Source organism: Puma concolor, chromosome D3, assembly GCF_028749965.1.
Source record: "Puma concolor isolate L17-30 chromosome D3, mPumCon1.1.hap2, whole genome shotgun sequence".
Lineage (NCBI taxonomy): Eukaryota > Metazoa > Chordata > Mammalia > Carnivora > Felidae > Puma > Puma concolor.
Genome location: NC_141678.1, coordinates 23544679 through 23568229, shown reverse-complemented (window position 1 = coordinate 23568229; position 23551 = coordinate 23544679). Strand labels below are relative to the sequence as shown.

General features: G+C 50.9%; 1 protein-coding gene across 8 annotated transcripts in view; it reads right to left on the bottom strand.

Moving 5' to 3' along the window:
• Nucleotides 1–23551, bottom strand: part of AP1B1 (adaptor related protein complex 1 subunit beta 1) — an 86503-nt gene that overhangs the window by 12357 nt on the left and 50595 nt on the right. For 5 of the 8 annotated variants that reach the window (XM_086682137.1, XM_086682139.1, XM_025933161.2 and 2 more), the window contains 12 exons: nt 20921–21026; nt 17940–18075; nt 16907–17152; nt 14911–15101; nt 13885–14106; nt 11246–11366; nt 10686–10781; nt 9576–9691; nt 9066–9231; nt 1851–1949; nt 1054–1313; nt 201–402 (listed from right to left, as the gene is read on the bottom strand). In XM_086682137.1, coding sequence (XP_086538263.1) covers nt 201–402; nt 1054–1313; nt 1851–1949; nt 9066–9231; nt 9576–9691; nt 10686–10781; nt 11246–11366; nt 13885–14106; nt 14911–15101; nt 16907–17152; nt 17940–18075; nt 20921–21026 — 1961 coding nt within the window. The remainder of the gene's footprint in view (nt 1–200; nt 403–1053; nt 1314–1850; nt 1950–9065; nt 9232–9575; nt 9692–10685; nt 10782–11245; nt 11367–13884; nt 14107–14910; nt 15102–16906; nt 17153–17939; nt 18076–20920; nt 21027–23551) is intronic. The other 3 variants (XM_086682136.1, XM_086682134.1, XM_086682135.1) reach the window with 1 other exon arrangement.

The following is a 23551-nucleotide window of genomic DNA, read 5'->3' as shown; positions in this document are numbered from 1 at the left end:
ACTGTGCACTCTTGGAGGGAAGATCAGCTGAACTCTTTAAGCCTCGGTTTTCCTCCCCTGTAAGTAGGGAGCTACACCATCGCCTCTGCAGACAGGGGTGCCTGAGGCCCCTGGTTCGTGAATAGCACAGACAGGGCCTTCAACGACTGCTCATCTGAAGATCATTATCAGTGTCATCCAGAAGGGGCCCCAGGACATACCAGGCTGTCAAGGCCTCCACCAAGAAGATCCACAGCTCCCATCTGCACCGAGGAGGTGGCCAGGGGTGGACCGCTCACTGGGGGGCCAAGGTCCAGGTTGAGGAGGTCGCCCAGCAGGTCTCCCTGGGTGGGGATGACATCCGGCTGGTCACCAGAGGGTGCTCCGGCAGGGGCCGTCTCAGGGCTCTCTGTGCTCTCGCTCCTGTGAGGACACAGGAGAGAGAGGTTCAGTGGGGTGGGCATTGGGCTGTCTCAGGGAAGTCAGAGTCCCAGGCTCCGGGATCCTCCCCTAGGACGGGCACCCGTCTCCTCACAGTCCCAGAAGTGCTGTCTACGTGCCCCCTCCTCTTCCCCCTTCCCACGCCCGCTCCAGCTTTTTGGCTCTCCAAGAGATCCAGCTTCCTGGGGGTGAGCGAAGGGAGGGGCCCTCTGTACTTCCACCACTCAGCACACTTTAAAGACTGGATGCTGGCCCTGGAAGCCTGGGCACCCAGGCCAAACCAACCACCAGGGGGTGGCAGAGGAGGGTGAGAAGAACAGGGCTCTGGAATTAGAATTGGGTCTGAGCCTAGCTGTGCTGGCTGTGGGATGCTGCACAGGCCCTCAAGCTCTCCGTGCCTATTGTCCTCGTCTGTTAAATGGGGTAACGTCTTAGAGCTACTATAACGGTCAAATGAGGTAACTTAGTCCACACCTGGTATGCACTTTTTTTCATTAAAAAGTCACTAGGATTAGAATTTTCCTCAGACTCAGGTCTTGCCGGGGGTTACTACATCAAGCCCGAGTGCTTGTGCTAATGGCTCAGAAAACCAGGTAAGGAGGCTCAGCCTGGAGCCTGGCCCACGTCACTCACGAGGCGGTGCGAGGTGGCAGGCTCTTGTGCACAACGCCCCGGCCCCCCTCCACAAAGGCGCTGGGAGGCTTGTGGTAGACGGAGGCCAGTGTGCCAATGTAGCAGATGAGCTCATCCAGCAGTGTGGGCTCAATGAGGTCCGTCTCTTCGGAGATGAGTGGCTTCTCAGCCAAAACCACTTCCTTGGCAGCCACCGGGTCCGTGGAAAGCAGACGCCAGTAGATGTAGCCACGGTCCCGCAAGTCCGGGTTATCAGAGTCCTGGGATGGGGGTGAGGGGGGTGATGAGAAACCTACTAAACTCAGAGCAGAGCTACCAGCTGAGGGAAAGGGGGGAAACCCTCCCCAAAGCCCATGATCCAGACATGGTCACAGTGCTGGCTGCCGACAGTGATCCTGAGCAGTCCCATGAACCTGTCCCTAAACATGGACTGGCCCCTTTGGTGTCCTACTCTAGCCCAGGATTAAATACGCCATTCCCACTCCTGTCCCCACTCTCCACCCTCCTCTTCAAAATCTTCCCTCCCCGTCCTCCTACAAACCATCTGGCTCTCCTGGACCTCCCTCTCCTCTTTAGTTTACAGTCTGGCTCAACTTTACTACCTGACCCCACTCCATCTTGATTTCTTTATGACTGAGCTCCCTGCATAGGGATCCTGGATTACTCTGGGGCCAAACCCCCCAGTGGTACCAGTCTTAGGAGCAGGACCTTGGCTCGAAGGTCTGGCTCCTGGGACCGGAGCACCCCCTGCAGAGTGAGACCTGCACTGGGCGCAGCAGGGAGGCTGAGGCACGGACCTGAGTGGCCAAGCTGAGGACCTGCTGCACCAGCTCCTGGGTCTCTGTTGGCTTCTTCAGAAAGAGTTTCACAATGGCTGTCAGTAGCTGCAGCTGAACCTGTAGGAAGACAGAGAGGTAACAAGGAGGAAGTAGCAAGGGCTTCATGTCGGGGACAGAAGGAAACCAAATCAGGCCCTCAAAGAGAGAAAAGGGTATTTTTCAAAGGTCCTGAAAGCCAAGAGCAGCTACTCCAAGTTTGGAGGTGGCCACAGAAAATGGACTAAGGCCAGGGGGCTGCTGGTAGCGCCAAGTAGCCTAAACCTTGGCGTTACCACCCAGGCAGGAGAGGGCCACTACTATTTGGACATTCCACCCCAGGGTCCCAGCAGCCTGTCAGGGCTCTCCGCCTCCAGTGCCTTAAAAGAGCTCGCAGCTTAAAAGGGCACCGTGTGTAGCTGGTGTACTTCTTAAAGGGGCCACCTGTCAATAAGCAGAGACGGTGCCAGGGAGGCCCTGGGGACAGGGCCAGCAGGGCCCACAGAGCCAGCCCGTCACTGAGGAGCTGGGCTTCCACCAGAAGGTGGGAACCACTCTTGCCCAGCCCTCTCTTGGCACCCCTTTCTTACCGAGCTGCTGCCTTCACCTGATCATGCCCCCCGCTGCCCTTACCCTGGCCACTATCTTCTTACCCCTCGGAGCTCATGCTGACCCCAGCACCCCCAGGCTTCTGCAGCTGCCTGCACCCCCTCATGGGCATTGCCCCACAGTATTAGAAATGCTGTCCAGCCACCAGGCTGTCTGTGCTGTGGAGACAGCCCTTTGAGGACAGAGATCATGTCTGTCACATGGTATTCCTGGTCACTATTCTATCTAGTGCCCAGTGCACAGGAAGCATTTGAGAAAAACCTGCTAACTCAAAAAACATCTCTGAAAGAACAATTCTCTGCACATAGTCCTTCCTTAGCCACATTTCCTTTTTGCCAGTCACGAGACAAGAGGACAGCCTGAGGTTCCCAAGCCAGGGCGGTGCCAGGGGCAGACCTGTGGCAGGAGGGTGGCAACAGGGCTGACAGCACCTCCCGGGTCAGGCCGGCAGGAGGGCACTCATAGAAATCCTGGTACACAGGGCAGGCTGACAGCAGGAGGCAGGATAGAGGGGATATAGTCCATTTCTGGAATCAAGCAATCCAGAGTTCTTGCGATTTGGTTACACATGGGCCAACAGCAGAGGGGCAGTGGGCTGGCTGTTGCCCAGGTAGGAGGCAGCCCAAGGAACTGGCTTCCAGGACTTGGCTACAGTCCCTGGCCAGGTAGTCCAGGGGAAACCATTTATCCTCAGTTGGTGGGGAGAGGGGTGTTTTGCTTCAAGGGGTTCTATGAGCTCTGAAAATGGCAATTTATGACAGTGGACTTTGAAGTTAGAGTTACATCACACCTCATTTGAACGTGACTCTGGACAAGTCATGTAACTTCTGAGTCTGCTTCCTTATTAATAATGTGGATTTAAATACCTCACAGGGTTAATGGAAGAGTCAATGAGACAAGTAATGTAAAGAACCAGGGTGCCTGGGCGGCTCAGTCGCTTAAGCATCCGACTCTTGATTTCAGCTCAGGTCATGATCCCACAGTACGTGAGACCGGCCCTCGTATCGGGCTCAGTGCTGACAGTGCAGAGCCTGTTTGGGATTCTCTCTCTCCCCCTCTCTCTGCCTCTCCTCCCCAGCTCATACTGTCTTTCTCTCTCTCTCTCAAAATAAACAAAAAAACATGAAAGGAGGAAGGAAGGAAGGAAGGAAGGAAGGAAGGAAGGAAGGAAGGTAGGTAAAGAACCTATCATGGATTCTCTCAATATACAATAGCTCTCACTGTGGTCATCAGTATCACTACAGCCAGCACGCAGGGATTTTTTTCTTTTAATTTTTAATGTTTATTTATTTTTGGGACAGAGAGAGAGAGAGAGAGAGAGAGAGAGAGAGAGAGAGAGAAAGACAGACAGAGTATAAGTGGGAGAGGGGCAGAGAGAGGGAGACACAGAATCTGAAGCGGGGTCCAGGCTCTGAGCTGTCAGCACAGAGCCCGATGGGGATTCAAACTCATGAACCACGAGATCATGACCCGAGCCGAAGGTGGATGCTTAACTGACTGAGCCACCCAGATGCCCCAGCACACAGGGATTCTTTACCAAGTTCTCAACCCAGGTCAGCTGGCTGCCTGGAATCATTCATCACCCAATCACTCATTGGGTTGGCTATGCTGCCTGGGAACTCTGACCACTAGCCCAACACCAACACACAACACCCTCGTGTTAGCATGCATGTTCACGGCAACCCTCCTGCAATGATGCCCCCGCCCCTGCCATCCAGACAGGGGCGAGGCACAGGCTGGACTGACATACCACCTCAGCCAAGTCTTTCTGAGCTCCAGGTCCATGGGTGGAGAGGCCTAGGAGCCCAGGAGAAGGGAGCTCAAAGAGATAATCTAAAGTAAGTTTCCAAGCTGCAAAGCACTGAACAAGTATTCTTACAAAAGCTTTGAATGGTGCTGTGAACCCAGAAGGCAAAGGGAGCTGGCCACTTAATTAAAACCACCATCACCATCACCCAGCTACTGTTTGCCGAGCACTGGAGAGGCCAGTTTACACATGTCATCCAATAAGCTTTGCAGCAACCCAGTGCTGGAGCCAAAGAAACAGGCTTGGCAAGTTTAACTTGCTCCAGGTCACCCAACGGGGGAGGAGCCTGGATTTCCTCAAGCCAGGCTCCTGCTCAGCTTTCCCTTGTCCGACTTCTCTCATCCTGGGCTCTTCAGCAGGCTTTGCCAAGGGGGAAGCGGCTACAAAAGATTTACTCTACTATATGGGCAGAAACACCCCCCAGAGGGCATTCTCTGCAGTAATCCCAGGCAGGACTCAGGGGCACAAGCAATCCCAAACGACGCTCTGCTTCTCTTAGAGACAAGCGAATGAGGGGGTGGGTGTGAAAGTGAAAGCAAGCCCGGGGCAGGCTGGCAGCCGACTTGGCAGGTGGCAGTGGGAGTGGGTGATGGTAGGAGTTAGTACTATTATTTCATGATGGACATCTGTTGTTTTTGCCCACCCAGCATCTAGTCTGTCTTCTGGCACCAAAAATGCTTGCTTTCCTTCAAAAACCACTCTCTTCTCTTGCCCTGTCCGATCCACAGAGACTAGGACAAGTGTCTGACAGACGTAGTCACTTGGATTCATGGCGACTGGCTTAGGAGAATGCAAACGGGCCTGGACTGTTGCTGGAACTACAGAGGGGAAGGGAGTTAGGGGAGTTGCTAAGCTGTAAGGACACAGCCTGGAACAACTGACCTCACGCAGGCTCCACCTGTGGGAGCCTTCCTAAGGGAGAAGCCACCCCAAGGAGACAGAGACAGTCCTGATGCCACCATCTGGGCACCCTCACCCAAGCATGCTGGAAGAGAGCACACTCCCAGAACTTATCAGCTACAGGAACCAGTAGGTGCCCTCTTTGTTGCCTGGACCAATTTTCAACCAATTCTGACCAACACCAATACTACCATTCGTGAGTGCTTATCATGGGCTGGGCACATGTTAGGGACATTACACAAAGCATCCCATTTAACTTTCAGAGCAACAGGATGAGGAAAAGTCTTACAACCCTCATCTTACAAATGAGGAAACTGAGGCTCAGAGAAGCAGAAAATTAGTGGAAAGTCACCAAGCCAGGAAAGGGCAGAAGAGGGGTTTGGACTCTGGGGTCTCCTATCCCAAGGCTCATGCTCTGACCCAACAGGTTACACTCCCTAGCTGGAGAGCAAAGATTTCTGTGCTTACAAACACGTTTTAGAAGCCCCCTTGCGTGAGCAGACAGTGCCTGGTTCACAGAAAATGGAATACAATATGAAAAGATGCTCAACCTCACTCAGAACAGAAATGCAAACAAAACCAACCAAGGTTGGGGCGCCTGGGTGGCGCAGTCGGTTAAGCGTCCGACTTCAGCCAGGTCACGATCTCGCAGTCCGTGAGTTTGAGCCCCGCGTCGGGCTCTGGGCTGATGGCTCAGAGCCTGGAGCCTGTTTCCGATTCTGTGTCTCCCTCTCTCTCTGCCCCTCCCCCGTTCATGCTCTGTCTCTCTCTGTCCCAAAAATAAATAAACGTTGAAAAAAAAAAAAAAACCAACCAAGGTACACTTTGTTGTTTATCAGATTGGCAAAAATTGTTTGAGGATGTACTAGGTTGGCAAGGAGGTAAGGTGAATGCCACCTCTGAGATCGGAATGTAAACCCTCTACACTGAGGGAAATGTGGAACAACTACTCCCATCATCAACGCACGGGCCCATTTACTAGAAAGAATTTATCTAAGGGGGTGCCTGGGTGGCTCAGTCAGTTAAGCATCCAATCTCACAGCTCGTGGGTTCGAGGCCCGCGTTGGACCCTGTGCTGACAGCTCAGAGCCTGGATCATGCTTCGGATTCTATGTCTCCCTCTCTCTCTGCCCTTCTGCTGCTCACACACACCCTCTCTCTCAAAAATAAGCAAACATTAAAAAAAAGAAAAAAAAAAGAATTTATCTAAGGATTATCCCCCAGCTAGACTTGCAGATGTGCCCTACCCAGGTTATTCACAGCAGTATTGATTATAAGAGTAGAAGACTGACATCTATCAGGGGAGGCTGGTTAAATAAACATGGCACTATGCAGCTGCAGAGTCCCATAAATTAGTAACAGGAGGGCCTTCAGATGTATTTTTAAGGGAAAAAGTCAAGGTGTTATACAATTTGACAGGGTATAGTGTGCTATCAGTAGCATTTATTTATTTACTTTGATTATTTTTAATGTTTTATTTTTTTGAGAGACAGAGAGAGAGAGACAGAGCATGAGTGGGGGAGGGGCAGAGAGAGAGGGAGACACAGAATCCAAAGCAGGCTCCAGGCCCTGAGCTGTCAGCATAGAGCCTGACCTAGGGCTCAAACTCACAAACAGTGAGATCATGACCTGAGCTGAAGTCGGATGCTTAACCAACTGAGCCACATAGGTGTCCCTTATTTATTTATTTTTAAAGATTATATATTTATTTTGAGAAAGAGAGAGAGAGGGAAAGAGCACGTGGGAGGAGCAGAGAGAGAAAGAGAAAGAATCCCAAGCAGGGCCCGATGTGGGGCTCGAACCCACAAACTGTGAGATCATGACCTGAGCCAAAACCAAGTCAGATACTTAACTGACTGAGCCACCCAGGCGTCCCCAGTAGTGTTTATTTTTAAGTAATTTCTACACCCAACATTGGGCTCGAACTCACAACTCCAAGATCAAGAGTCGCATGTTCTACCAATAGAGCTGGTCAGGCACCCCATGATAGTGTCTAAAAATAAATGAGAGGCAACATATACATGGTTGAGCCTTAGTATTTATACACAGAGTCCATATTTCGAATTTGCCTATTTTCTAAAATGTACTTGTAACCCCAAAATCAATGTCTGGGGGCTTTTGCGATCTTGCACAGCAAAGTGCAGGGCAGTGAAAAGTTCAAGTTGCCTGAGGTGTTACATACTCGCAGCTGAGGTCCAAGAAGGTGATGCTCTGCCTTGTTGTTTCAGCTCTCCTACCATAAATAAGTGGCCTTTTCACAATCTATTTAGTACCATATCTTTCACATTTTGTTTTTTTGTTGGTACTTTCACTTTTTCAAAATGGTCTCCAAGGGGCGCCTGGGTGGCTCAGTCGGTTGAGCATCCGACTTTGGCTCAGGTCACAATCTTGCGGTCCGTGAGTTCGAGCCCTGCATTGGGCTCTGGGCTGATGGCTCAGAGCCTGGAGCCTGCTTCCGATTCTGTGTCTCCCTCTCTCTCTGCCCCTCCCCCGTTCATGCTCTGTCTCTCTCTGTCTCAAAAATAAATAAATGTTAAAAAAAAAATTAAGGGGCGCCTGGGTGGCGCAGTCGGTTAAGCGTCCGACTTCAGCCAGGTCACGATCTCGCGGTCCGTGAGTTCGAGCCCCGCGTCCAGCTCTGGGCTGATGGCTCAGAGCCTGGAGCCTGTTTCTGATTCTGTGTCTCCCTCTCTCTCTGCCCCTCCCCCGTTCATGCTCTGTCTCTCTCTGTCCCAAAAATAAATAAACGTTGAAAAAAAAAATTAAAAAAAAAAATTAAAAAAAAAAACAAAAACAAAAAAAAACCAAAATGGTTCCCAAGTGTAATGCTGAAGTGCTGCTGTCTAGTGTTCCCAAGTGCAAGGAGGCTGTGATGTGCCTTATGGAGAAAATATATATGTTACTTAAGCTTCATGCAGGTGTGAGTTATAGTACTGGTGGTCATAAGTTCAATGTGAATGAATCAATAATACATATTAAAATGTCCCTAAACAGAAACACAAAAAACAAGATTACCGTATTGACTGACGAAACTATTTTAATTAGAGGCTTGTAGGAACTCAGCTCTATACTTCTCTTAGAAACAATGGGTTCAGCACTCGTTAATTCAGTGTTTGCAGTGACTTTATAGAATGTAAGTACCATGAACAGTAAGAACCAACTACATCTGTATATGTTTACTTGTATGTAGAGGTGTGTATTCCTATACTATCTCTGGAAGTATCCTCAAGAAACCAATAAATGACACCAATGACTTCTGTGAGGAGAACTGGGTCGTTGGGGTGCCTGGGTGGCTCAGTTAAGTGTCTGACTTTGGCTCAGGTCGTGATCTCGGTCTGTGGGTTCCAGCCCCACGTCAGGCTGTGTGCCAACAGCTCAGAGCCTGGAGCCTGCTTTGGATTCTGTGTCTCTGTCTCTCTCTGCCTCTCCCCAGCTTGTGCTCTCTCACTCTCTCCATAATAAATAAATAAACTTTAAAAAAAAAATGATTAAAAAAAAGAACTGGGTTGTCAGGAAAGTGGTAGGAAGACTTAATCACTATATATGTTCTTATTTTCTCAATTTTGAATCAAGTCAAAGTATTACCTATCCAAAGATAAATACGAAATTAAACCCAGAAACTTCTGCCTGCATTCAGTGCACACCATCACAGACCGTCCTCACAATATCCCCTTAGGTAGTGCAGTGTGAGAGGAAAAGGGGCCACACCTGTCAGCGCTACATCACTTACCTGACCACCCTGTCAATGCTGTATTATGAAGGGCAGGGCCCTGAGGCCTCCTGGCTGAGGGGACGGTTTCGGAGCAGGAGGGACTGTAGTGGTGCCAAGCCACCAGTCATGACCCACATCCTGCCCCAAGTCACCCCACTGGACAGCTCACCTGGGTGCTCTCATCATGGAAGCCCTCAAGGAAGCTCTCTAGCAGTTCATCGGCATTGTCAATTCGCTCAGCGTACTCGCCTACAATCCAAATCATGGCAGCCCGGGCCTCAGGCTCATCCAGAGAGTCCAGGTTCTCACATAGCGTGGCGATCACACTCTCGTACCTAAAAGATGGGCACACAGACGGCATATGAGCAATGAAAGAGCCCGGGCAACCCAGGGGAGGCCCAGCAGGGGCCAAGAGAGACAGGAAGCTGCACCGCAAGACTCTGAGAGAGCGGTGAGTAATGGGATTTGAGTTTATCTGTTACATTCTAGTGCTTATTTTGGTGTGGGGAGCAGAGGAGAAGCAGCTCAGAAGAAAAAAACAATGGGTTTCTTTTGAGAATGCCATTTATGACAGAGCAATAAGGAAGAAGGGAGAGGCTCCTTCTTGCTTTTCCTACCCACCACCCCTGTCCCCAGCAGGAGCCACATCACTCTCACACTGGGAGGGGCGGGCACATACTTGTTGGGGTATTTGCGGAAGATGTCTTTGATGACCACGATGGCTTCCTGGACAACGTAGTTGACCTTGGTCTGGATGAGATCCAGCAGGGTGCTTACACAGCGCTCTGCAGATTGCTGTGGGAAGAGGAATGTGGGCAAGTCCCTTGCACCCACTTCCAACAGAACCTCTGATGACCATGCCTTGGCCAAGGGCTCAGTCATGCCTTGCCCCCTTCCTTGCCACAGTGGGAAAACAGGAGAACACGCTCCCCAGATAACAAGGGGGAGAATGAGTACAAAATGACAGCCCGAGGATGGCAGGGACACAGAGAGATACAATTAGACTGAGAAAGTCAGTGAGCTCCTGAGTGGGGAGGATATTTGCAGTGCCTCCAGGCGAAGCCTTGAGGGCAGAGTGACTATGCTCTAGCCTGATACCACCTCTCTTCTACTTGTTTCCCAAAATGGGTTCCTATGATCAAAGCCAGAAAGTCTCTACTTGAACACTACCCCCACCCCTTATGCCAACATACTGCACTAGTGCCCTTGTGGGAGAGACTCTCAGATTCTCCCCATAAGCACCAACAGGAAAATGCCTCAAGGGGCTGTCCCAGGATCTCCCAATTCCCAGTGGACTAATTTAAGGAGAGTCACCTCATTGGTCAAGGAACAATGCCATAGGCAGAGAATGGGAGGGATGAAACACCAGGACACAGGGGTCTGGACAGCCCTTGGGAGCTTGGAGAAAAGGACGTCTGCACAGTCAAATCATGATTATTGCTAAAACGTACAGCAGGCAGAGCCCCTGCCCCAAAACTCCATGGAGTGAAAGCTAAGTCTACTGGGGCCACCACTGGCTGGGGCTGTCCCACCACCTTAGCTAATGCTGCAGAACCCATGGTTACAGATGGGTTTGTTTCATCGGCAACAACCTGAAGGCCTAAAGGCGATTACAGAGAGAGGAGCCTAATCAAATCTGCACAATGTGTGCCTTGGGGCCTCCAGTGACCCTCAGGCCTTCCTGGACCATGAGCAGCTGACAGATTCTGCTACAATCAGACTGGTTTCCTGGTTTCAGCTTCCTTCTCCTCCCTCTCCCCCACCAGAGGACAGAGTCCCAGAGCCTCACCTCCACCTTGATCGCACAGCGGCCGATGGCTCGCACAGCCTTCCGTACAAAGTCCACATCCACCTCTGTTGCATATTCTTTCAGCTCTGCCAGAACCTGTGGCCGAAACAGAGAAGGTGGGGTTGGGAGGGGGGATCTGGCAGGGCAACCAACACCCCTGGACAAAGTGTATGTAGACCCCCAGAAGGATGAGATTCTGCGTCCTGCTTGAGGTGGAAGGGTCAAGGGAAGGAGAGAGCTGTCAGGTGGCCCAAGAGGAAAGCAGGGAAGAACTAATTGGCAGGACTGGACAACCCTTGTTTAGGCTGATCTAGCTAACATGGCCACCGAACTACCACTTTTCTATGGATAGATAAGTAATAGGGAGAACAAATGCCTTAATCATAAAAATGTCAGTTAAGAGTTGCTGAGTGCTTGCCTCTGGAGCCCTGCGCTAAGCACTCTTCATGAGATGAACTGTTAATGGTGAGACAAGGCAGCCTGCCTCGAGACCACAGCTTGGTGGTGGGGCTGCTGTCCAATACCAAAGCTCACGTCCCTGGCTGCAGCCCTCTGCTGACCTGGGCGATGTTGGCCTGGGAGGCCAGACGGATCATGATGTCCAGCTTCTCCAGCTTCACGTAGATGGGGTCATTGTACTTCACAAAGAAGACCTTCATTTCGTGCTTCAGGATCTCAGGCCTGGTGGCAAGACAGGATTGCCCGAAGAGCAGAAAGCAGGGCGTAAGCCCTATGAGAAAACCCCTTCCATGTTTACTGGGGCATTTCTGGGGTGTGAGGCAGACCCTGATATCTGAACTGTTGTGGCTGCAGGTTCCTGGGCAAGGATCCATTGACTGATCCTGAGCAAGGTTCTGACTGGCCATTGTATGACCAACCATATCCCAGGAAGGGAAGAGGGAATATGAGCAAGAGACAGTTCATATTTGAGAGGTAGCAGGCACCAGGAGACGGGCGTGGCAATCAGACCTTGTGCCAATCCCAGCTTGTGACCTCAGGCCTCTGTTTTCTCACTCATGAAATCAAAATGACACCATACAGGAAGCGTTACCATTGCAGGCCTCAGTCTCTAGTCCTAGAAAGGCCTGGCATCTGGGAGCTCATTTTTCGGGAGTGTTCTCACTGTTCCTTAAATGATAAAGGTGGCTAACTGTGCCTAGACTGTTTGTATAAATAATACGATTTATGCTGAATATCCGCCTTCCCTCTGGGAGTCTGAAATTTTGCTAGGTGCGTATGTGAACAGCCCCAGTAAAATCCTAGGGCGCTGAGTCTTCAATAGGCATCCCTGGGCAGAAAAAATTACACACATGTTGCTGCATTTTTTGTTGCTGGGGGAAGAGTGTGCTGTGTGTGATGCCCTCCCTGTACATGGATTCCTCCAGACTCCACCTGTGTATCCTTCCTATGTCCACACTAAATCTGAGCCATGAAAACAACTATATGTTGACTCCCGTGAGTCCTTCTAGTGAATCTCTGAACATGAGGTCGGTCCTGGGGACCCCAAAAGACACCTACAGGGTGAGAGGTAGATGGGAAGCATCCAGCATGATCGACACCTGCCTCCAAGAAGGCACTTGCTATGCAGGAGCTGTCACCAGTGTCACTGCCCCTCCCTCAACTGGTACCACGCACCTCGTTTTTCTTAGATGAGGAAACCTGAAAGGCGGAGGGGCTTGCACCAGGTCACATACCTAGTGTTAGTAAGGGCAGAAGTGAGAGTCACTACCCCCCACTTCTATGCCCTTTCCAGAACAGAAGGAAGGAAGAAAAAAGCAGGAGAGAAGACACAGCAGACAGGAAGGAGGGACCCTACCCAGGTAGTACTCAGTGCTGCTGTACAACTGCGGGGAGGTGCTGGCAAAGTAAGGAGGCTTTGTCATGCCTAGCGGGGGAGACAGGATCCTAAGCTGGGGTACAGGAAGACATGATTTCTGCAATCAGGACTTGGCAAAAGCCACCCAACCATGTTGGGACCGGGCCAGGTGGTGCCTGGGCAACACAGTCAACTTCTTAAGAGATTTGCCACGTTAAATATAGCACAGGGAGCCCTTCATGCTGATTGGGGTGTACAGGTCGCTACACCTCACTAAATCCCACACCGCAACTACAAATGAATCCCCAGTCTTAGGGCTGTGTAGGCACTCAAAAAGTGTTCCCAAATTTACCTCCCAAACCTTCACAACTGTCACGATTCCACTGCTATCTCTAGGCCCCCAAGAGTGTCCTAAGAACCAGAATGATGCTTCAAGGACAGGCAGATGTGCTATCTTCCAAGAAAGAATGCCTACAAGAGGCCCTTGTTCTCCACATAGCCCTGCTTCCAGCAAGGGGGCTGCCGGAATGCACGGACGCTCATGAATTAGTTGCTGAGAGAGCCATTTGACTAAAAAGGCTGGGAGAACTCCAGAGACCAGCCTCACTCTGTTCTCTGGATTGTTCCAGAGAACCCCTCCTGTTCTGAGCCCCTGAGACCGCACTAGTTGTTTTTCAGCTCCACCCACCCTGGGTATCAGGCACTTCCCTTTAGAAGCAGTGGCTTACAGCTGTGATCGTTCTATGGGGTGAACAGAAATGGTCTTCTGAGTGACTTTCGCACCCTCCTGCTCAGCCCCCAATCCGATGCAAAGTCCATAGCACTTCACCACTTTGGAGTCCTCCAACCTCTGAGAATTTGACTAAAACTATAGACTCTGTCCCCAGGGAAAATACATACACACACACACACACACACACACACACACACACACACACACACACACAATCTTACACCCTGTTTCAGTCCTGTGGACTATGGAGCTATCCCTTGTGTATGGTTAAGAAGCTCCATGCTGCTCTTTACCTCACGTGCTACCTGATTAGGTGAAGCCAGGGTTTCTCACCCTCAGCACTACTGACATTTTGGGATGGAGAGTTCTCTGGGGGTGGAGGCTGTCCTGTGCACTCCACGACACTGAGCAGCATCCTTGGCCTCCATCCACTAGGTGTCAGTAGTACCTCCCAAAGTGTGACAACCAAAAATGTCTCCAGACATTTCTAAATATCCCTTGGGGAACAAAGCTGCCTGTGGCTAAGACTCTGGGTTAAGCTATTAAGACTTCCTGTACGGTGACAGGGCAGCTTCCCTTTGGTCCTGATCCCGTCAAGAGATGCCCCCCGACCCTGAGTGCACGCTGCATGTTTGCGGCAGCCCAGGTACCTTTTCTGTACGATGAGGTTGATGTTGCGCAGGGCCACGTACTGCAGCTCAGGCTCGGCCGACAGCAGCGTGACCAGGGGTGGGGCCAGCTTCTTGAGCAGTGTGCCATAGTAGTCCAGGTCCTTGGACAACATCTCCATGAACTTCATCAGCACCTTCACAGCAGACAGCACCACAGCAGAGTTGGCGTGGGAGAGCCTGGGGGTGACCCGCTCACAGATGCTGGGGTCCATTCCAAGGAGGGGGACAAACAGGAGAGACAGACAAGGAAGACACCCTGTTTTTAGTTATTGAGGGAGTATGTTTTCTGTAGGAAGATCGAGATCCTGCTTCTGGTGCTTGCTAACTGACCCCAACAGGTTAAAACCACTCAGAGTCTGTTTCCTCATCTAGAAAACGGAGGTGAGGATGCCAGCTTCACAGGGTTGCTGAGGGCTTACATGAGATAAACCACATAAAGCACCAAGCATGGTGCATGGTAGTTAATAAATACTGGGTAACTGTCAAGTCCCTCCCTTCCCTCGCTACAAGGGCATTCAAAAGGGGCAAGGTATCATGTTGGGTAGGACCAAAAGTGAGGGGTGACCCAGGCGAGTGACCTGCATGACTTCTTCCACCTTCTAAGCTGGTGTTTCCTTACCTGTAAAATGTGGACAATGATGGGGCAGCTTCCACAGAGGTGCGTTAAGGATCATCTAATGCATAGGAAGCGCTCAGCAGAGCCCCAGCCACCCAGAAAGAATCCAGTGAATGAAGACTCTGGTACTATCCACCTCCTTTACTCAGCCCAAGGTGACCGGGGTCTCTGTCAGCAACCAGATCAGGCACTGGCTTCTGTTCTGTCTGTACCATGCTGAGCAGGGAGCTGACTGCCTGGCTCTGGCCTCCCTTGAGATGTGTCTGAGGATGGTCTGTGGGGCAAAGCCCTGGCAAAGGGCCCAGTAGAGGTCTGAGGCCCAGCTCATGGTTGGAGCCCTGCAAGGACCAGGTCCCGCTGGGCTGGCAAGCAAGGGGCAGCCTGCTCACCTCTGGGCCTCTCGGTCATCTTTGGGCGTATAGTTGGCCAGGCAGTCCAGGATGAAGATCTGGCCCCACTCGGTGCACTCATTCAGGGCTGTCAGTAGCTTATTAATGGACTGCGGGTTCAGGTCAAGCAGGTTGCTGCTGGGGTGAGACTCGGCAATCTCTGACAGGGCAGCCACTGCGTTTGCCACCACCTGGTTGAGAGGGTGGAAGGGGCAGAGGCTGGGGGCGCTGCTCGGGCCACAGGGCATTGGGGCTAATCATGCTGGCCGGTCAGAGGTTGAATATCCTGAAAGGAACAGGACCCGATGGGCAGGGTCTGCAGCACTGAGACCCCCTCCAAGCACTCACCCTACAGACTCCCCTGTAAACCAGAACAAACATAAGTGCTCCCAACCAGTGGGGAAAAAAAAAAAAGAGGCAAAACAAAAGAAACAAAGGAAAGATCGGGCTCCAAATGCCCGGCAACAGAAAACATTCCTAGCCACCTAACACACGGCCCCTGTCCACCACCTATAGCAAATCAATTCAGGGGCTGTTGAGGGTGCTTCTCGGAGCTAGAAGATTCCACAGAGCCCCTTAGGTCTGCTGGCAACAGATGGGGGCTGGAGTCCAGGGAGGTTGCCAGGTGAAGCACTGGACTCTCAACCCATTTCCACCAGAGTAGCTGTTTTTATGTGTGTTCTGCAGGGTTTTGAACTCTTCCCTGTACAAACGGTGCTCTACTGGCCAATCCTGTACTGGCCACTCAGCACCCATGTGTGATCAGTGTTTCTGTAGGACAGAGCGGGATGGCTGAGCTGAGGGGTTTATGCATTTCACTTTTTTTTAAGTTTTGTTTATTTAAGTAATCTCTACACCCAACATGGAGCTCAAACTCACAACCCTGAGATCAAGAGTCGCATGCTCCCTGGGGCACCTGGGTGGCTCAGTTGGTTAAGCGTCTGACTTCATCTCAGGTCATGATCTCGTGGTCTGTGAGATCAAGCCCTGAGTTGGGCTCTGTGCTGCCAGCTCAGAGCCTGGAGCCTGCTTCAGATTCTGTGTCTCCCTCTTTCTGCCCCTCCCCTGCTCACACTCTGTCTCTGTCTCTCTCTCAAAAACAAATAAACATTAGGGGCGCCTGGGTGGCTCAGTCGGTTAAGCATCCAACTTTAGCTCAGGTCATGATCTTGCGGTCTGTGAGTTTGAGACCTGTGTTAGGCTCTGTGCTGACAGCTCAGAGCCTGGAGTCTGCTTCAAATTCTGTGTCTCCTTCTCTCTCTGCCCCTCACCCACTCACACTCTCTCTCTCTCTCTCAAAAATAAACAAACATTAACAAAAAAAAAAAAAAAAGTCATACGCTCCTCCCACTGAGCCAGCCAGGCACCTCTGTGCATTTCACTTTAAACAGTGACTGCCAAACTGCCTTCCAAACTGCTGCCATCCTATGTGTGAGGAGGAGCTCCCTCCCAGCCATACCCTGGTGCCCTGTCTTCCAGGCTATGCTACTTTAAGAGTGACCCTTTGCAACCCTGCAAAGATGTGGGGAAAAGGAAAAGTACTTCACATTCAGAGCTCACCGATGGTGTCGGTAAGACAGTGACAGTGACAGTGACAGTGACTGGAAGGGGAAGGAGGGCACTAGTCTTGGTTGCATGCCCATTGTGTGTTGGGCCATGCCAGGCACATTACCTTCACAGGTTAAGCCTCACAGCACTCCTGCCGGCCACGGAGAATTAGATCCATCTTACTGACGAAAAAAAGAGGGCTCTGGAAGGTTAGGCGGCCCACCCAAGGTCACAATAGCTCATGTTAGAAAGGCCACAGAGAAGGCAACTCAGGTCTAGCTCACTCCAAAGATGGTTCCCAAACCACTACAGGGAGGAGAACAATTAGCCTACCCAGCAAGGCTCTGACTTCCAGGACCCAGGGAGCACCTGGTGGAGGGTCAAGCCAAGGTGCTCCCAAGCAACCCAGTAGGTAATGGAACTGGCATGGTGGATGGCAACGGCTTACCATGGGGTTAGAGTCAGAGATGAGGTCTTTAAGGGTGTCCAGGAAGCCCTGGTCCTCTACCAGCTGGGCATTGATGTCGTGGAGCTTGGCTACACACACAGCCGCCGTTTTGCGCACGTATGGGTCCTCATCCTTCAGGCACTTCCGGAGTGGCTCACACAGGTACTCTGTGATCTTGTCAACGCGGATACAACCCATGGTCCGCACGGCCAGGGCTCGGATTAAGGGATTGGGATCCTCACAGTCCTGAGGAGAATCAGCCATTGGCCAGGGGAGCAGGGGCAGACTGAGCAACATCAGGTGCTGCTGTGGGATCTCCCACCAACTGTGGCCAACAGCACCAGAAGTAAGTGCCATGTGGGGACATCCAGCATTTGTCAGATACTGTGCTGGGGCTCTGTGCAATGTTGTCTCTGATTCTCACAGCAGACACACAATACTGTTCCCATTTTACAGGTGGAGCAGCTGAGGCTCCCAGGAAGACTGGGAGCTCGCCCAGTCACAGAGCCGAGCCATGATTCAAACCCACATTCAAACTCAAGCCGAGCACCATACCCCACAGAACCCCTCACGTGTCTGAATCTGAGCACTGACAGGGCGAGGGGAGCTAGGAAGGTCCTAAAGATACACAGCACTGACACTTCAAGTTCTCGTTTGCTCCTTAATCTGGAGGATGGAAAACACAGAAAAGGGCAAAGTCTAGAAGGGGAACACAGCTCTCAGATGCTTGCTGAATCCTGCCCTGGCAAAGGATGTAGGGCAATGGTGCATCTCAGGGACACATGGAGGTCAACAGGCTTTAGGTCACCTCACACGGAATGAGTTAGCAGGGTCTGTAGCAACTGATTTTCTGAGAGAGTGGGAGCCCCCTGCTGGAGGACTAGGCAGCCCTCAGGCTAGGAGTTGGAGGGACTAGAAAAGAGCCTGAGTGTTTTTGCTCAGGGCCATAGTGTCCTATCCCAAGAGACAAAAGGGAGATGGACCACTGAGCACCCAGGCCCTCTGCTCTTCCTCCCACCAAGCTCCCACTCACCTTCACAAAGGTGTTGACAGCCATGATGGCCATGTCGGGCTGACTCTTGGCATAGTTCATCAAATACAGGTACACCAGCTTCTTCAGCTCTAGGTTGTCTGTCTGCATGCAGTTCACCACATCGGGGAAGAGGGCACTGGAAAGTCAAAATGGTGTGAGTGTGGGGTAAGGCTGGAGAAAGGAAGAAGATTTTTCAAACAGCTAATGGGGAGTGTGTATGGGGAGGTGCAGGACACAGAGACAGTGGATAGGAGGGAAGTAAAAAGATAACAGGACTTCCTAGAAAAAGGGAGGACATCAGCTCTGCTCTGTTACCACGAACACGTATTGGTAGAAACAGAACCCAAAACTTGATTTGAAAAGCAAAGTCCTCTGTTCTTTTCACAGGGTTCATTCACATACAAGCTCTGTAGCCCATCAGACTTGGCTCAACCCCAGCTCTGTCTAACGCTAGCTGTATGAAGTTGGGAAAATTCCTTCAGCCTCCCACCAAGTCTGAGTTTCCTCACCTGCCCTGCAGGAAAGGTGAAACAAAACCCCATTACACAGGGCCCTTATGATAATGAAAGACAATATACTTTAGGTGTCTGGTCCTTGCCATCCAAGAGTACGGACTACTTGAAAACAACTGTTTTCCTTCCCTGATACTTAACATGGCCCCTTATATTAGAATGTTGGTTCTAGAAGCAGGGATGGACCATGCTGCTTTGACCACAAGGGCCAGCTCAGGTGCCCACTAAAAATCAGCCAGGATGAATGGGCTTTATATACATGGTCTCATTTAACAGCCCCGAGAAGCCAGGCTCTTATCCTCATTTTACAGAAGACAATACTGAGGCTCACAAATGTCAGCTGGCCTGAGGAGCCAGGTCTGGATCTAATCATGCTCGTGACTGCCATTAATCTGAGGGGAGCCCCTCCCAACATGGTACCCCACAGTCCCAGAGCCACAGGCCCTTAGAGATGCAAAATATGCTTTTTAAAAATGTTTAATTTTTTTTTAATGTTTAGTTATTTTTGAGAGAGAGAGAGAGAGAGAGAGAGAGAGAGAGAGAGAGAGAGAGAATCCGAAGCAGGCTCCAGGCTCTGAGCTGTCAGCAGGGCTCGAACCCATGGACCATGAGATCATGACCTGAAGTTGGACGCTAACCAACTGAGCCACCCAGGCATCCCTAAAAAAAGTTTTTTTTAACTTATTTATTTTGAGAGAGAGAGAGCAAGCGGGGAGGGGCAGAGAGAGAGGGAGACAGAATCCCAACCAGGCTCTGTGCTGTCAGCAGATGCGGGGCTCCAACTCACAAACAGAACCGTGAGGTCATGACCTGAGCCGAAGTCAAGAGTTGGACATTTAACCGACTGAGCCACCCAGCACCCCAGAGATGTGAAATATGCTTAGTTAGAAGCCTATTTTATGTCTCTGGAATCATAGCCTCCCCTCTCAAGTTTTCTCACTTAATGCACGAGAATGTGGTAACAGAGACTTAAGAGGTCAAAGTGAGCTTCCTGGGCCTCCATAGGAAATAGCCCAGTTGGTGCTGAAATTGAGGCATCACCTCGGAAGGCGAAGAACCAGGAAGCAAGAGGGGGGTGGAGGAGAGGGACAGTTGACAGGCATGTCACATGAGCACAAGTCTACTTGAGATGGAAGAACAAAGATGCTTCCTCTGTGAGGAGGTAACAGTGGTGTTCTAGTTAAAGGAGAGTGGCTTTGTCCTGAAAGGATCTGACTTGGAAGGAGGCCCAGTTTTCCAGCAGATGCCTGATCCCTTTGCCACTCTCTCTACAGCAAGTCTCCCTGCAGAACTGTTTCTTCTGCGGCCCTGTCAGGAGGTCCCTTGCTGAGGTGGCCATGGGATAGGGCAATCCGTGGAGAAGTCTGGAGCAGTGCAATCCTGACACGGGACCCGGATGTGCTGCTCCAGGCCTCTGAGGCGTGGAGCTGGGTACTATGAGGGCACAGAGGAGAGGGGATGGGTGGAATCGCCCTGGATTTGGATTTCAGAAGGGCTGGGCATGAGTCCTAGTTCTGTCATTAACCACGTGACTGCCAGGAAGTCACCACACTCCCTTCTTTATGTGGTTTCCCTGGCCATGAATACATCATTACCTACAATACAGGAATTATAAGGAACAGCTAGGTAAACGCATCTGAAGGTGTTCTGCATACTATCAAGTGCTCTGCATTAAGTTGCTGCAAAATCCAGTCCCTGTCCTTGGGGCCTTTATGACGTGGTGGGCAGGGAAACACAAGTACGTGTAGGAAAAGGACAGAATTAGTGACAAAACACAGAGCAAGAGCTGCACATTCAGGGCGGTGGGCTGCGGTGATGAGGGAAGGCAACAGGGAGACCTTGAACAGGTTTTTAAGAGTCAGAAAAACAAGCCGATAAACGGAAATGAAGAAAGGGACATTCCACGCAAGGACAACGCAGGAGCAAAGAAGAGGCAGCAATACTACATATGATCTGCTCTGGCAACCACATGCAAAGTAGAGGCTGCAAACCAGCGACAAATTCAACAATTCCCACTTGCAGGTGCATGTTACTGGGACAGAGCTTATCCGCAGTGTGTATGTGTTTGTTTAACATCATCTAGCGATAGAAAACAGCGAGATTTAAAATAAAAAATCCAGATTTCCTGTCCTTTTAGAAAACCAGTAGACCTGCCCACACTGGGTGCCATTTTCTCCAGCGGGCAGCAATCCTCTGGAGTTTCTGACAGGGTTCACATCACAGCCACTTCATTGCCTGTTGCCTTTTTGACCTTGCCTACTTCACTTACCCCACTACCACCTGACCCCAGCAGCATCTGAGCACGGGACCCCTCTGTAAACAAAGCCCTTCTGTTTGGAAAGGAGGTTCAGGAAGGGAGCTGTAACAAGGGGAGACACAGGTCCCTAAAGATCCCCTCAAGGAGAGATCTGAATTAGACCCAAGCTATGAAGCCCCCCTCCGGCTGCCGCCTGGCCTGTGCCTACACACCTGACATCTTTGCCCACGGTCATGGACGCAATCACTTTCTTTACCGCCTCCTTCTTCTTCTCCTTCTTGTCACTGTTGAGCTCTGCCTTCAGCTCGAAGATCTCCCCTAAAAAAGGAGGGACGTATGAGTGATCCAACCCCACCCTGCCGGGGGGCCATTCCCAATCTTCCAATCCCAAAACAATGAGATTGTTTAGGTCCTTGGTCTCAGTGACACAGGCAGCAGAGAAGGACAACTCTTAGGAGAGGAATCATCAAGAGGGAAGCTTGGAGGTCGTGCTAGACTGAACAGAGGCAGCTGTGGAAGCTACAAAGGTTCTGACACAAAGTGTGAGGGCAGGTCCTGCTCAGCCAGACGGTTAAACACGTTCAGAGGAAAGTGCTCCTCAGCCACCCTCACCCAAACCCCCAAGGCAGTGTGTGATGGAATCTGAGGACTGAAAATTGGAAGGGAGAGCGTAGGATTTGCTTGATTCCCACACTTGGCTTTTCCTGTTTTCCTGAACCTCCAGTTAAAACAGCGCACTCAGGGTTTCACTTCCTGAGCCACATGTGGTTGTTCAGCTCTGAAAATAGGAATTCAGCTGCCTCACAAGGGCTCGAGCACGTAATACACTGTTCTTAAGAACTTGATGATCTGGAAAAAACAAATGAGGAAATAGGGTTGTTCAGGGCCCAGATAACCCCACTGACGGTTACAAGGGCAGACTTTGGAATGAGACAGGCCTCCTGCCCTCACAACAGCAGCCGCCAGGATTTCCTGAGCCTCTCTTCAAGTCAGGTGCCACACTAACTTTTCCCCACTTCTCATTTCATCCTCATGACAACTCTGCATTTCCCATTTTGCAGATGAGCACCTAGAGGCTGTGAGAGGTTCAGAAACTTGCCCAAGAATATGCAGCTAGTAGCAGATAGGGCCAAGATTCAAAACCGGGTCTGCCAGCTCCAAAGCCCACATGCTCGGGCCAACCAAGGACATCCCTTTGCTTCTCTGAACCGGCTTCCTTGTCTGTACACTCTCTACTTTGGCTGGAACAGTGAAGTCTCTCATTTAACACTCAGAAGTAAAATGCTCATCTCAGTGCCAGCACTCAATGCCCTGCATGAAAGGAGACTGTTCTTATTAGTAACTTGCCATGTGACCTTTGGCTTAGATCCCTCTTTTGTAGAAGTGTCCCAGGTGGGAATAAAGCAGAGATCTAGATGGATTTACAGTGAGAAAAAAAAAAACTTGCAGGTTTTTATCATGACTGAACGATGTGGTGTTCAGGAAAGAACTTAAGACGACAGACAGCAAACAAAGTTAATGAAGAACAGTGCCCAGTACAGCCCAGGGCAAGGCCACACTGAGGATATTGCTCAACAGAACCAGGAGGAATCTGCAAACCTTGCAGTTCAGACTCTTGATTCTACAGGACTGAAGGAACACAGGCCCTTCTCCTCAAGAGACTGAGGGGGCCACGTCTCCCTGCTGCAGGATCCAACAGACCACGAGGACTCTGACCCTGGCTCCTGCTGCAGGGCTGCCCCTGCTTTGCTTAAAGTGTTTGGTCAGATTCAATACAACTGGCCGTCAATTGATGGATCTAGGCCTGCATCACCCCAGTTCTAAGAAGACTGGTGAGATGAACCTGGGATCTGCCTGTTTCTGAAATCTCTCTTTCCTCTAATGGGCCCCAAATCCAATCGGTCACCAAGCCTACTGCCTCAGTCACATACCACGCACCCAATTCTCTCTACCCACAATGCTACCCCCACCCCACTGGCTCAGGTACTATTATCTCTCATGGGAGCTTTAGTAACTGGTCTTCCTGCTTCGCCCCAATCTTCACCCTCTTCAAAACTTTATTAGAATCTGCCTTGCACCTCCTCTTGCTTAAAACCATCACTGATGTCTGATTGGGACCCAGGCATCCCTCTGCAGACATTCTCCTCAAAAGAAAACCCACAAAAACCCCACCACTGATGCCCCAATACACTTAGCAATAGGTTCACCCCCTCCAGCCCTGCACACCTCTCCAACCTTCCATCACACTCTGGTAACTTGTGCCCATGTGCTTTCCTTGGGCAGAGCAAGAGCTACCCTCCCTTCCACTTTCTTATCTAGCTAGCTCCACCCAAGGTCCTCCCACAGCCCCAGGTACTGCCCTTGTCATAACACCTACCACCCTTTAGTGTGATTACTATTTTTAATAGACTGTCTTCTCTGCTTAACTGCAAGCAAAGCCAGGTCAGAGACTCCAGTTTGCCGCCTCCACTGCACAGGGAAGGGGCTCAGTAAAAACCGGCTGACCAATAATTGAAGTGCTTGGTAAGGGGCAGGCTGCAGGTCCCGGCTCAGGTGTCTCAGCTGTCGCGACAACAGACTCTTTTCATCTGGTCAGCAGGCCTGTGTCAATCTCACTTGGAAGGAAGGAGGGAGGGAGGAAGGAAGGGCCAGTCAGAAAGAAGCTTACAGGGTTAAAGCACATTCGTCAGCCACTACAACCACCTGTTTTCCAGAAAGCAGAAACAATACCCTACAACATAAGACTAGCTTAGCAAATTTCAGTGCAGCAACTCAGCAGACTTAACATTGAGTCGTTAGAACTGTGGGGAAATGGTTAAGATAATGTCAAATGAAAAACAGGA